This window comes from Oncorhynchus tshawytscha, linkage group LG09 (genome assembly GCF_018296145.1).
Source record: "Oncorhynchus tshawytscha isolate Ot180627B linkage group LG09, Otsh_v2.0, whole genome shotgun sequence".
In the NCBI taxonomy this organism is placed as follows: domain Eukaryota; kingdom Metazoa; phylum Chordata; class Actinopteri; order Salmoniformes; family Salmonidae; genus Oncorhynchus; species Oncorhynchus tshawytscha.
This window is the reverse complement of record NC_056437.1, coordinates 5,982,829-5,997,759: the sequence shown is the minus strand read 5'-3', so window position 1 is coordinate 5,997,759 and position 14,931 is coordinate 5,982,829. Positions and strand designations below refer to the sequence as shown.

The 14,931-nt window shown below is 42.2% G+C and overlaps 1 protein-coding gene across 4 annotated transcripts in view; it reads left to right on the top strand.

Annotated features, from left to right (window-relative positions):
• Positions 1-11,492, top strand: part of LOC112240746 (transcription factor 4) — a 143,072-nt gene extending 131,580 nt beyond the window's left edge. For 2 of the 4 annotated variants that reach the window (XM_042326426.1, XM_042326425.1), the window contains exons 10-13: positions 1,182-1,344; positions 4,284-4,513; positions 7,109-7,244; positions 11,314-11,492. In XM_042326426.1, the coding sequence (XP_042182360.1) occupies positions 1,182-1,344; positions 4,284-4,513; positions 7,109-7,244; positions 11,314-11,362 (578 nt within the window). In that variant the 3' untranslated portion in view covers positions 11,363-11,492. Of the gene's footprint in view, positions 1-1,181; positions 1,345-4,283; positions 4,514-7,108; positions 7,263-11,313 lie in introns of all 4 variants that reach the window. The other 2 variants (XM_042326427.1, XM_042326428.1) reach the window with 2 other exon arrangements.
• Positions 11,493-14,931: the final 3,439 nt, after the last annotated feature.

Here is a 14,931-nt window from a genome sequence, read left to right as displayed (position 1 = left end):
CACACACACACACACACACACAGACACACACACACGCACAGACACACAGACACACACACACACACACAGACACAGACACACACACACACACACAGACACACACACACACAGACACACACACACACACACACACACACACACACACACACAGACACACACACACACACACACACACACACACACACACACACACACAGACACACACACACACACAGACACACACACACACACACACACACAGACACACACAGACACACACACACATGTTGCACACACACACACACACACACACATTGTTTTTAATTTCCACTCATATTTCCTCTCTGATGAAGGGAAAGATAAAAGTAGTGTCTGTCTGTCTGTCTGTCTGTCTGTCTGTCTCTCTGTCTGTCTGTCTGTCTGTCTGTCTGTCTGTCTGTCTGTCTGTCTGTCTGTCTGTCTGTCTGTCTGTCTGTCTGTCTGTCTGTCTGTCGAGTATAAACTCTCTGTCTGTCTGTCTGTCTGTCTGTCTGTCTGTCTGTCTGTCTGTCTGTCTGTCTGTCTGTCTGTCTGTCTGTCTGTCTGTCTGTCTGACGCCACGAGTATAAACTCTCTGTCTGTCTGTCTGTCTGTCTGTCTGTCTGTCTGTCTGACGCCACGAGTATAAACTCTCTGTCTGTCTGTCTGTCTGTCTGTCTGTCTGTCTGTCTGTCTGTCTGTCTGTCTGTCTGTCTGTCTGTCTGTCTGTCTGTCTGTCTGTCTGTCTGCCACCACTAGAATAAACCTAACGTCTCAAATGTACAAAAGAACGAACCGAATGGCAGGGCTATTGTTTAGCTGGGAAATGGTCTGTGGCTTTAATATATATATTCTCTCTCTCTTCTTTCCTCACCCCCATCTCTCCTCCCTCCCCCTTCTCCTCCCCTCTCCTCCCTCCCCCTTCTCCTCCCCTCTCCTCTCCTCTTTCCTCACCCCCATCTCTCCTCCCTGCCCCTTCTCCTCCCCTCTCTGCCCCTCCCCTTCTCCTCCCCTCTCCTCCCTCCCCTTCTCCTCCCCTCGCCTCTCCTCTTTCCTCACCCCCATCTCTCCTCCCTACCCCTTCTCCTCCCCCTCCCCTCTCCTCCCCTCTCCTCCTTCCTTCCCCCCTCTCCTCCCTCCCCCTTCTCCGCCCCTCTCCCCTCTCTCCTCTCCTCCCTCCCCAGCTCTCTCCAGTGGTCTCCAGGGCCAGAGCGCCTCGTCCATCTCGTCAGAGATCAAGTCGGAGGATGAGGGGGATGAGAACCTACAGGATGCCCGATCTATGGAGACCAAGAAGGAGGAGTCCGACAACAAGGACCTCAAGTCTATTGATAGGTCAAGATCTAGGTAACCGTGTCGGCAATGTTCACTTCATTTCAATTCCTCTAACAATGGATTTTGATGAAGTGAACAGTGTGATTTGGGGAACAGCTAAACAAACCAAACGAAAAACAACAACAAAAAAGAGAGGAATAATCTACTAAGTGAAACACACTCAAATATCCTCACTTACATAGCTAACTGTGACATGCTATGGCCTGTCTAGTCAATAGACTACATACATATTATGACAGTCATTTAAAGCCAATTACAATTACAGCTGCTATGGCAGTTTCTCAACAATCACATAAACCCGCATATACTATACAGTACACACACACACACACACACACACACACACAGTATATGTACACTGTGCAGGTTGGTGGCACTTTAATGGGGGAGGACGGGCTCGCGGTAAAGGCTGGAGTGGAATCCGTGGAATGTGATTGAATACATCAAACACACGTTCCAGACATTATTAACGAGCAGTCCTCCCCTCTACAGCCTCCACTGGTTCACTAACACATCGATTGCTCCAAATGTAGTCCTTCGAGTGTATCTGAAGCCAGGCGGCCCAGTCCCGTCCATGGCCTTGAGCCGTGTTTTAGCTGTTTTCTCACACACCAGAGTAGAATCCCCACAACCTCATTCCCAAAATGCACTTGGGGAATCCAGCCCATCCCAGGATAAACTCTGTGACATCACAACGTTTATAGACCTTCCACCTGGAATGAACCAATCAGACTAATTCGGACCCCAGATTATCGTGATGAAACGATTGAAAAAAGATGTCTCCTACCCTCCCTCCCTCCTACCCTCCCTCCCTCCTACCCTCCCTCCCTCCCACCCTCTGTCTATATGCATTGAAGGCATGAAAATATATGCATTAAACAATTTAAAATATATTAATTGAACGATTTAAATATTATATTATTATATATTATATATATATTATATTATATTATATTATATATATATTATTATTAAATATATTTATTAAACAATTGAAAATAGATGCATTAATTAAGCAATTGAACATTTTAACGATTGAATAATTGAAAATAGATGCAAATGAATTGTTTCAGTTTCCAACACCATCTACTCTATATGGCTTGAGAAATTATTCAGTTGAAAAAGAAAAAAAACTTTATTCTACATTTTGTTGTATAACAGCCTGATTTTTAAACGATTTAAAGATTTGTATTTTCTCACCCATCTACAGATAATACTATATAATAATAATAATAATAATATAATAACAACAATAATAATAAATAATACTCCATCTTGACAAAGATGAAAACATGTTTTTAGAACTGTTGTTGTTTTCCACATTTAACAGAATATGAAACAGAGAAATATTTCATTTACAATAAGTATTCAGACCCCTGAGTCAATACTTGACCTTTGACAGTGATTACAGCTGTGAGTCTTTCTGGGTAAGTCTCAATCCCACAACTGGATTGTGCAACATTTGCCCGTTATTATTTTCAAAAATTCTTCAAGCTCTGTCAAATTGGTTGTTGATCATTGCTAGAAAACAATTTTCAGGTGTTTACCATAGATTTTCAAGTAGATTTAAGTCAGAGTTGTAACATTTAGTAACATTAACTGTCTTCTTGGTGAGCAACCCCAGTGTATGTTTGTCCTTGTGTTTTAGGTTATTGTCCTGCTGAAAGGTGAATTCATCTCCCAGTGTATATTTGTCCTTGCGTTTTAGGTTATTGTCCTGCTGAAAGGCGAATTCATCTCCCAGTGTCTGGTGGAAAGCAGATTGAACCAGATTTTCCTCTGGGATTTTTCCTGTGCATTCCTTTTCTTTTTTATCCTGAAAAACTCCCTAGTCCTTAACGATGACAAGCATACCCATAACATGATGCAGCCACCACTATGCTCGATAATTTGAAGAGTGGTACTCAGTGATGTGTTGTATTGTATTTTCCCCAAACATAACACTTTGTATTCAGGACAACAAGTGAATTGTTTTGCCTCATCATTTGCAGTTTTACTTTAGTGCCTTGTTGCAAACAGGATGCATGTTTTGGAAAATGTGTATTCTGTACAGGCTTCCTTCTTTTCACTCAGTCAATTAGGTTAGTATTGTAGAGTAACTACAATGTTGTTGATCCATCCTCAGTTTCTTCCTTTCACAGCCGTTAAACTCTGCATAACTGTTTTAAAGTCACCATCGGTATCATGGTGAAATCACAGAGCGGTTTCCTTCCTCTCCGGCAACTGAGTTAGGAAGGACACCTGTATCTCTGTAGTGACTGGGTGTATTGATACACCATCCATCATTAATAACTTCACCATGCTCAAAGGGATATTCAATTTCTGCTTTTAAAATGTTTTATCCAACTACCAATAGGTGCCCTTCTTTGCGAGGTATTGGAAAACCTCCCTGGTCTTTGTGGTTGAATCTGTGTTTGAAATTCACTGCTCGACTGAGGGACCTTACAGATAATTGTATGTGTGGGGTACAGAGATGAGGGACCTTACAGATAATTGTATGTGTGGGGTACAGAGACGAGGTGGTCATTCAAAAATCATGTTAAACACTATTATTGCACACTGAGTCCATGTAACTTATGTGACTTGTTCAGCACATGTTTACTCCTGAACTTATTAAGGTTCGCCATAACAAAGGAGTTGAATACTTATTGACTCAAGACACTTCAACTGTTCATTTTTAATAGATTTGTACAAAATAAAAATGAAAAAACCATAATTCCACTTTGATAGACCAGTGACAAATATTCTCAATTTAATACATTTTCAATTCAGGCTGTAACAAAATGTGGAAAAAAGGGTCAATAATTTGTGAATGAACTGTATCTACAGTGCAGTCAGTTGCACAAGTAAATGAATAGGCATCACAAATCCTATAAACGGAGATTCAGACTGCAGACTGGGGGTAAGTGTTGGTTTAGCTGGTGCTGATCAGTCCCCTATCGGTCCCACAGCAACGCGGACGACGAGGACTTGTCTCCGGAGCAGAAGATCGAACGTGAGAAGGAACGCAGGATGGCCAACAACGCCCGGGAACGTCTGCGTGTCCGAGACATCAACGAGGCTTTCAAGGAGCTGGGGCGCATGGTGCAGCTGCACCTGAAGAGTGACAAGCCACAGACCAAACTGCTCATACTGCATCAGGCCGTGGCCGTCATACTGAGTCTGGAGCAGCAAGTCAGAGGCAAGGGACCTGACACACATATATATATATATACCTATAGGGACACACACATATATATATATACCTATAGGGACCTGACACACACACATATATACCTATAGGGACCTGACACACACACATATATACCTATAGGGACCTGACACACACACATATATACCTATAGGGACCTGACACACATATATATATATACCTATAGGGACCTGACACACACACATATATATATACCTATAGGGACCATATATACCTATACTGACACACACATATATACCTATAGGGACCTGACACACACACACATATATATACCTATAGGGACCTGACACACACACATATATATATATACCTATAGGGACCTGACACACATATATATATACCTATAGGGACCTGACACACATATATATATACCTATAGGGACCTGACACACACACATATATACCTATAGGGACCTGACACACACACATATATACCTATAGGGACCTGACACACATATATATATATATACACGTCAGACAGACACATATATATATATACCTATAGGGACCTGACACACATATATATATACCTATAGGGACCTGACACACACACATATATACCTATAGGGACCTGACACACACACATATATACCTATAGGGACCTGACACACACACATATATACCTATAGGGACCTGACACACATATATATATACCTATAGGGACCTGACACACAGACACATATATACCTATAGGGACCTGACACACACACATATATACCTATAGGGACCTGACACACACACATATATACCTATAGGGACCTGACACACATATATATATACCTATTCTGTACAGCATACATATATAGTCACACATAGACAGACACACACACAGACAGACACACACACACACATAGACACACACACGACAGACAGACACACACACGTCAGACTCAGACAGACACACACACGTCAGACACACACACACACACAGACACACGTCAGACAGACACACACACGTCAGACAGACACACACACGTCAGACAGACACACACAGACAGACACACACACGTCAGACAGACACACACACGTCAGACACACACACGTCAGACACGTCAGACACACACGTCAGACAGACACACACACACAGACACACACACGTCAGACAGACACACACACATAGACAGACACACGTCAGACAGACACACACACAGACAGACACACACACGTCAGACAGACACACACACATAGACAGACACACGTCAGACAGACACACACACACAGACACACACACACGACAGACACATCAGACACACACGTCAGACACGTCAGACAGACACACACACGTCAGACAGACACACACACGTCAGACAGACACACACACACGTCAGACAGACACACACACACAGACAGACAGACACACACACGTCAGACAGACACACACACGTCAGACAGACAGACACACACACGTCAGACAGACACACACACGTCAGACAGACAGACATCAGACAGACACACACGTCAGACAGACACACACACATAGACACACACACGTCAGACATAGACACACACACGTCAGACAGACACACACACGTCAGACAGACACACACACATCAGACAGACACACACATCAGACACACACACACACAGACAGACACACACACACAGACACACACACACAGACACACACACACACAGACACAGACAGACACACACACACAGACACACACACATAGACACACACACACAGACACACACACATAGACACACACACACACACACAGACAGACACAGATTTCCCTTAGACACACACACACAGCTGCTCCTGACAGCTCAGACAGACACACACAGTATGTGGCTCAGTATCAGACAGTGTAGACACACACACACAGTGTGTGTAGACACACACACACAGACACACACACATAGACACACACACGTGTAGACAGTATAGACACACACACACAGACAGACACAGATTTAGTAGTGGCATTAGTAGTAGTAGTAGTAGTAGCAGTAGTATAGTAGTATAGTAGTAGCAGCAGCAGTAGTAGTAGTAGTATAGAAGTAGTATAGTAGTCGTAGTAGTAGTAGTAGTAGTAGTGGCAGTAGCAGCATTAGTAGTATAGTGGTAGTATAGTAGTAGCAGCAGTAGTAGTATAGTGGTAGTAGTAGTAGTAGTAGCAGTAGTAGTGGTAGTAGTACTTTATAAATCATTTTCTAGTACTAGTACTGTTACTACTTCTACTACACACACATACACATACACACACCTACTGAGCCTGGAGCAGCAAATCAGAGGTCAGAGACAATACAGACACACACACATGCACACACACACCAGGGTGCATTATTCTTTAGGCCTGGCTGTGGTTGAATCTTAACTTCCCCTTCAAGTTGAATTTTCACTTAGCTTCCTATTGATGTCGACGCATTAATTAGTGTAAATCTGATTTGAGTGGGAATTTAAGATTGTCTCCATAATTTAACAGGACACACACAGGGCACTATCTTCTCAGATCCACATGGGGGTGCTGCTTCAGTTCTTTAAACACTTAACTTGTGTCTATGTTTTCCTTGCGCGCTCGCGTGTGTGTGTGTGTGTGTGTGTGTGGGTCCGTGTCTCTAGAGAGGAACCTGAACCCTAAGGCAGCGTGTCTGAAGAGACGTGAGGAGGAGAAAGGCTCGACGGAGTGCGGAGCGACCCTCTCCCTGGCCGGGCCGCACCACGGCATGGGGGACGCCTCCAACCCAATGGGACAAATGTAAAACCCCCCTAAATGGTCAGAAGATATTCACTTTAAACTAATCTGCTGCGAAAACACACGTACCATAACATACCATTAACCCCCCTAAAAAAAAAAAACTAAGAAAATTAAATTGGTGTTTATAATGTTTAACATTCTGGCTCCATTTGCTAAGGAATCAATACAAAACAGACAAGTAATATGCAATAAAACCCACTTTTAACAGAGAACAACTATTTGTTCTAATTGTCAGTCTTTCCACAGTGACTTTGCTCTGCATTGTGTAACTGGATAGCATTGTTGTTTTGTCTGCGCTCGCATCCCATATAAATTATACACTTTATAGCAGATTTACAGTACAAATGGGGACTATTTAGGACTATTTCTCCATCTGCACATCTTGAGTCCAAATGGATCGAAATTAAACAAGCACACACACACACACACACACACACACACAGAGACAGACACACAGACACACACACACACACACACACAGAGACAGACAGACAGACACACACACACACACACACACACACACACACACACACACACACACACACACACACACACACACACACACACACTGTTAACAATGGGTTAACATTAACAATGGGGCTGGCTGACTCTACAAACTCTCAAATCTATTGATACAAAACGCTGGGTACATTTGAACAGCAGATTGGCAGTAAGTGTGCTTTTAGTGTGTGTGCTTATTGTGTGTTGCGCTGTGTGTGTAGTTAACTTGCTTTAGTTTTCATCAAGAGAAACTCAGTGAAAACCATCTTGTGGTTTTGATTGTGTGTGATGTATTGCGTTGATTGTTTCACCGTCTGTAGTTGAATGTTGTGCAGAAACGATGAGACTGAATCAAGGTTTGACAGTAGTATAACATACAGTACCAGTCAAAAGTGGTGCAGAAAACTATGAAATAACAGATATGGAATCATGTAGTAACCAAAAAAGTGTTAAACAAACCAAAATATATTTTAGATTTTAGATTCTTCAAAGTAGCCACCCTTCAGGCTCCCGAGTGGCGCAGCGGTCACAGTGCTAGAGGCATCACTACAAACGCTGGTTCAATTCCGGGCTGTATCACAACCGGCTGTGATCGGAAATCCCATAGGGCGGTGCACAATTGGCAAAAAGAATTTGTTCTTAACAGACTTGCCTAGTTAAATAAAAAGATGACAGCTTGGCATTCTCTCAACCAGTTTCACCTGGAATGCTTTTCCAACAGTCTTTGAAGGAGTTCCCACATATGCTCAGCACTTGTTGGCTGCTTTTCCTTTACTATGTGGTCCAACTCATCGCAAACCATCTCAATCGGGTTGAGGTCGGGTGATTGTGGAGGCCAGGTCATCTGATGCAGCGATCCATCACTCTCCTTCTTGGTCAAATAGCCCTTAAACAGCCTGGAGGTGTGTTGGGTCATTGTACTGTTGAAAAACAAATGAAAGTCCCACTAAGCTCAAACCAGATGGCGTATCACTGCAGAATGCTGTGGTAGCCATGCTGGTTAAGTGTGCCTTGAATTCTAAATAAATCACTGACAGTGTCACCAGCAAAGCACCCCCACACCATCACACCTCCTCCTCCATGCTTCACGGTGGGAACCACACATGCTTTCATCTACTTCTACTTTGCGTCTCACAAAGACATGGCGGTTAGAACCAACATTCTCAAATTTGGACTCATCAGACGAAAGGACAGATTTCCTCTGGTCTATTGTCCATTGCTCATGTTTCTTGGCCCAAGCAAGTCTCTTCTTCTTATTGGTGTCCTTTAGTAGTTGTTTCTTTGCAGCAATTCGACCATGAAGACCTGATTCGCATAGTCTCCTCTGAACAGTTGATTTTGTGATGTGTCTGTTACTTGAACTCTGTGAGGTGCAAACTGAGGTGCAGTTAATTGCCCATTTCTGAGGCTGGTAACTCTAATGAACGTATCCTCTGCAACAGAGGTAACTCTGGGTCTTCCTTTCCTGTGGCGGTCCTCATGAGAGCCAGTTTCATCATAGCGCTTGATGGTTTTTGAGACTGCACTTGAAGAAACTTTCAAAGTCCTTGAAATGTTCATGGTTGACTGACCTTCATGTCTTAAAGTAATGATGGACTGTCATTTCTCTTTGCTTATTTGAGCTGTTCTTGCCATAATATGGACTTGGTATTTTACCAAATAGGGCTATCTTCTGTACACCAGCCCTACCTTGTCACAACACAACTGATTGGCTCAAACGCATTAAGAAGGAAAGAAATTCCACAGATTTGAACAAGGCACACCTGTTAATTGAAATGCATTACAGGTGAAGCTCATGAAGCTGGTTGAGAGAATGCAAAGGGTGGCTACGTTGAAGAATCTCAAATCTAAAATATATTTTGATTTGTTTAACACTTTTTTTGGTTACTACATGATTCCATATGTGTTATTTCACAGTTTTGATGTCTTCACTATTATTTCTTCATTGTAGAAAATAGTAAAAATAAAGAAAAACCCTTGAAAGAGAAGGTGGAGACAGGTGGCTTGTAGTGAAGAACCAACGGTTGGTGGTATGTTCTCCATAAGGTTCAGGAGTGGAAAGAGAAGCATCTGAAATCCAGTACACAGGTACAGAAGCTAATCAGACAGTGGTACACAGGCACACAGGTACAGAAGCTAATCAGACAGTGGTACACAGGTACAGAAGCTAATCAGACTGTGGCACACAGGTACAGAAGCTAATCAGACTGTGGTACACAGGTACAGAAGCTAATCAGACAGTGGTACACAGGTACACAGGTACAGAAGCTAATCAGACAGTGGTACACAGGTACACAGGTACAGAAGCTAATCAGACAGTGGTACACAGGTACACAGGTACAGAAGCTAATCAGACAGTGGTACACAGGTACACAGGTACAGAAGCTAATCAGACAGTGGTACACAGGTACACAGGTACAGAAGCTAATCAGACAGTGGTACACAGGTACACAGGTACAGAAGCTAATCAGACAGTGGTACACAGGTACACAGGTACAGAAGCTAATCAGACAGTGGTACACAGGTACACAGGTACAGAAGCTAATCAGACAGTGGTACACAGGTACACAGGTACAGAAGCTAATCAGACAGTGGTACACAGGTACACAGGTACAGAAGCTAATCAGACTGTGGTACACAGGTACAGAAGCTAATCAGACTGTGGTACACAGGTACAGACGCTAATCAGACTGTGGTACACAGGTACACAGGTACAGAAGCTAATCAGACTGTGGTACACAGGTACACAGGTACAGAAGCTAATCAGACTGTGGTACACAGGTACAGACGCTAATCAGACTGTGGTACACAGGTACACAGGTACAGAAGCTAATCAGACTGTGGTACACAGGTACACAGGTACAGAAGCTAATCAGACTGTGGTACACAGGTACAGACGCTAATCAGACAGTGGTACACAGGTACACAGGTACAGAAGCTAATCAGACTGTGGTACACAGGTACACAGGTACAGAAGCTAATCAGACTGTGGTACACAGGTACACAGGTACAGAAGCTAATCAGACTGTGGTACACAGGTACAGACGCTAATCAGACTGTGGTACACAGGTACACAGGTACAGACGCTAATCAGACTGTGGTACACAGGTACAGAAGCTAATCAGACTGTGGTACACAGGTACAGACGCTAATCAGACTGTGGTACACAGGTACAGACGCTAATCAGACTGTGGTACACAGGTACAGAAGCTAATCAGACTGTGGTACACAGGTACACAGGTACAGACGCTAATCAGACTGTGGTACACAGGTACAGAAGCTAATCAGACAGTGGTACACAGGTACACAGGTACAGACGCTAATCAGACTGTGGTACACAGGTACAGAAGCTAATCAGACTGTGGTACACAGGTACACAGGTACAGACGCTAATCCTTTTTGTTTCTTCTCATTTGTTTATGTGTGTGTGTGTGTGTGTGTGTGTGTGTGTGTGCGTGCGTGCGTGCGTGCGTGCGTGTGTGTGCGTGCGTGTGTCGTGACTTGTCGTGTCATCTTTGTTGGTTTGTCCAGGTAACAGCTGTCTCTAACCCCTTCTGTCCTCCTATAGGTCCAAGCTCCCGGAGTTCATCAAGATGATGAGTGACCACTTCCTTTGACAACATTCTCCTATTTCCTGAACCAATCAAATCAACCGATCACGTCAATCAACGATCGATCGATCTGACCAACGTCTTGCCCTGACAACCTGTCTTTTGTCTCCTGTAGAAATAAATGAACCCAAATGTATATTGGCTATGGAACAACATAACAGATACTACAATACTACAGAAACTACAATACTACAGTTCTACAGATACTACAGTACTACAGATACTACAGTACTACAGATACTACAGTTCTACAGATACTACAGTACTACAGAAACTACAGATACTACAGTACTACAGTACTACAGTACTACAGATATTACAATACTACAGAAACTACAATATTACAGATTCTACAGTACTACAGATACTACAGTACTACAGATGCTACAATACTACAGAAACCACAGTGCTACAGATACTACAGTACTACAGATACTACAATAACTACAGTACTACAGATACTACAGTACTACAGATACCACAGTACTATATATACTACAGTACTATAGATACTACAGTACTATAGATACTACAGATACTATAGACACAACAGTACTATAGATAATACAGATACTACAGATTCTACAGTACTACAGTGCTACAATACTACAGATAATACATATACTACAGTACTAAAGATACTACATTACTACATATACTACAGTACTACAGATAATACATATATTACAGATTCTACAGTACTACAGTACTACAGATAATGCATATACTACAGTGCTACAGATACTACAGATTCTACAGTACTACAGATACTACAGTACTACAGATTCTACAGTACTACAGATTCTACAATACTACAGTACTACAGATTCTACAATACTACAGTACTACAGATACTACAGTACTACAGATTCTACAGTACTACAGATACTACAGTACTACAGTGCTACAATACTACAGATAATACATATACTACAGTACTAAAGATACTACATTACTACATATACTACAGTACTACAGATACTACAGTACTACAATACTACAGATAATACATTACTACGATACTACAGTACTACAGATAATGCATATACTACAGTACTACAGATTCTACAGTACTACAGATACTACAGTACTACAGATTCTACAGTACTACAGATTCTACAATACTACAGTACTACCGATTCTACAATACTACAGTACTACAGATACTACAGTACTACAGATTCTACAGTACTACAGATACTACAGTACTACAATACTACAGATAATACATATACTACAGATACTACAGTACTACAGATAATGCATATACTACAGTGCTACAGATACTACAGATTCTACAGTACTACAGATACTACAGTACTACAGATTCTACAGTACTACAGATTCTACAATACTACAGTACTACAGATTCTACGATACTACAGTACTACAGATTCTACAGTACTACAGATACTACAGTACAATGCATTTGTTCTTATTTCTTTCTGTTATTATATATCTTAAAGATTCTTTTGAAAAAATGAAAAAATATATATATAATAATTGATGCAACTACTCGATGTTGGGGGACTATTTCAAACATATCATTATGTTTTCTAACAGTGTTTAACAATGTTGTAGACTGAGCTGTTAGTGAACACAGCCCTATCAACTGAATGGCAATCTTCTCCACACTGTGGAAACTCTTACAGTAGTGCCTGAACTCCTCCTTGACATTTCAAGTTAGCTAGATATATATGAAAACTCAATCAGTCAGTCTAGACGGGAGAGGGTATTAATAGAATATGAAAAGTAGACATTATGTAGAATTTCAAGATATTGTAAAAACACGCAATAATGACAACAACAAAAAAGTGTACTTCTAATCTAAAACAGAACAGATTAATGTTAAGATAACACTTTGTTTTGGGATGTATGCTAGAATGGATAGGGGCAACAAAAAAATGCTGCCCCTTATACTTATAGCCACTCGAAACTAGCAAACGTCCAGATTCAGATTTGAAATGTGTTTTCATTGGCCATTCCTTTGCGTGGGCGGAGCAGATGAGCAAATGGACCCTTGTGATTGGAGGGCAGGCCGTTGGTAGTGTTACTGTTCGTTAGCCCATGTTACTAGGCAGATGAAGGAAGGACGGAGAGAAAAGAAAGGGTGGAGAGATTGTCTCCTTGCTGTGTCTGTCACACAGACAGATCCAGAACAAAGTCTCTCGCCCCGTGATGATGTCACTTCCTGGTTGGTGATGTCACTTCCTGGTTGGTGATGTCACGTCCTGGTTGGCGATGACACTGCGTCGGAAAGGCACAGCCAGAGGGGGGATGTACATCCCAGAGGCCGAGCAGTCCGTCATCTTGTATGATTTGTCTGATTTATAAACCCCGGTCTAGCACTTCACACCCCCCTCTGTCACCCTCCCCAGTTCTCCCTTCCTGCCCCAATCCCCAGACCCTGCAAGGCTCCAGAGATGCAATTTTAACATTCACTTCTACCAATGTGCCTTTCAGAGTTCATATCATTCAAATGCGATGAGGAGGAAACGGACGTTATCTGAACTTTTTAGGATTCAAGCTTAGGGAACTGTTAGTTATTAGGTCTATGCAGTCAGGTTTTTTCCGACCTGGGAATTAAAAAAAGAAAAGAAAAACAGTCAAAAGAAAAAAAAAGTATTTTTGGGATAAACTGTATTTAATTGTACTGTATGCTTATATGTAATTAGATGACGTGTCCCTGAACAGACCTTGTTTTAGTCAGTTGAGCCCCCTGGCGGCCCCAGCACCCCGAGTTTCAGACCCCTTCTTGTATTATTCCAAGTTTCAGCCTGTTTCCATAGTGACCTACACGTCTGTTATTGAGCATTGTATTATAGCTATCAGCTTTTTATCAATATCGGCTTGTCCGTGAGCCCCTGTAGTCTTCAGTACCAGTGTGTGGTTGTATGTGTAAAACAGAACCTTCTTCCTCTTTTTTAAATCTTTCTCTTATTCTTTGTCTGTTCTGGTTTCTCCGTTGATGAAAAAAGTACTAAACCACAACTTGCTGCCCTATGGAGATTGGACAGCAGCTGTTTTTAAATGTGGTTTGCATTATCCAATCAACGCAAAGGCACTGAAACTGGAAAATAATCTATTTGAAAAATCAATATATATAAATGTAAAAATATATACAATATATAAATAAGGAAGGTGCCAGTTTTCAAAGGAGAGGTTGTTTTGGTGGTGATTAATCATTTTCTCAGAGATGGGTAGAAGGTTTGAAGAGGCATCTCAGTGTTACTTTAAAGAGACAATACGCGTTCTTCTCTAGCAGGGCCGTGACATCACAATGACTGACTATGGCGTCCCTGACTGGACAAAAGGGACCGGTTTTCTCTGCCGTGCCGTGACATCACAATGACTGACTATGGCGTCCCTGACTGGACAAAAGGGACCGGTTTTCTCTGGCGGGCCGTGACATCACAATGACTGACTCTGGCATCCCTGACTGGACAAAAGGGACCGGTCTTCTCTGGCGGGACCGTGACATCACAATGACTGACTATGGCATCCCTGATGGGACAAAAGGGACCGGAGTTACAACATGCTCCACTCACTGCTATTCAGCCTTTCAAAGGAAATGC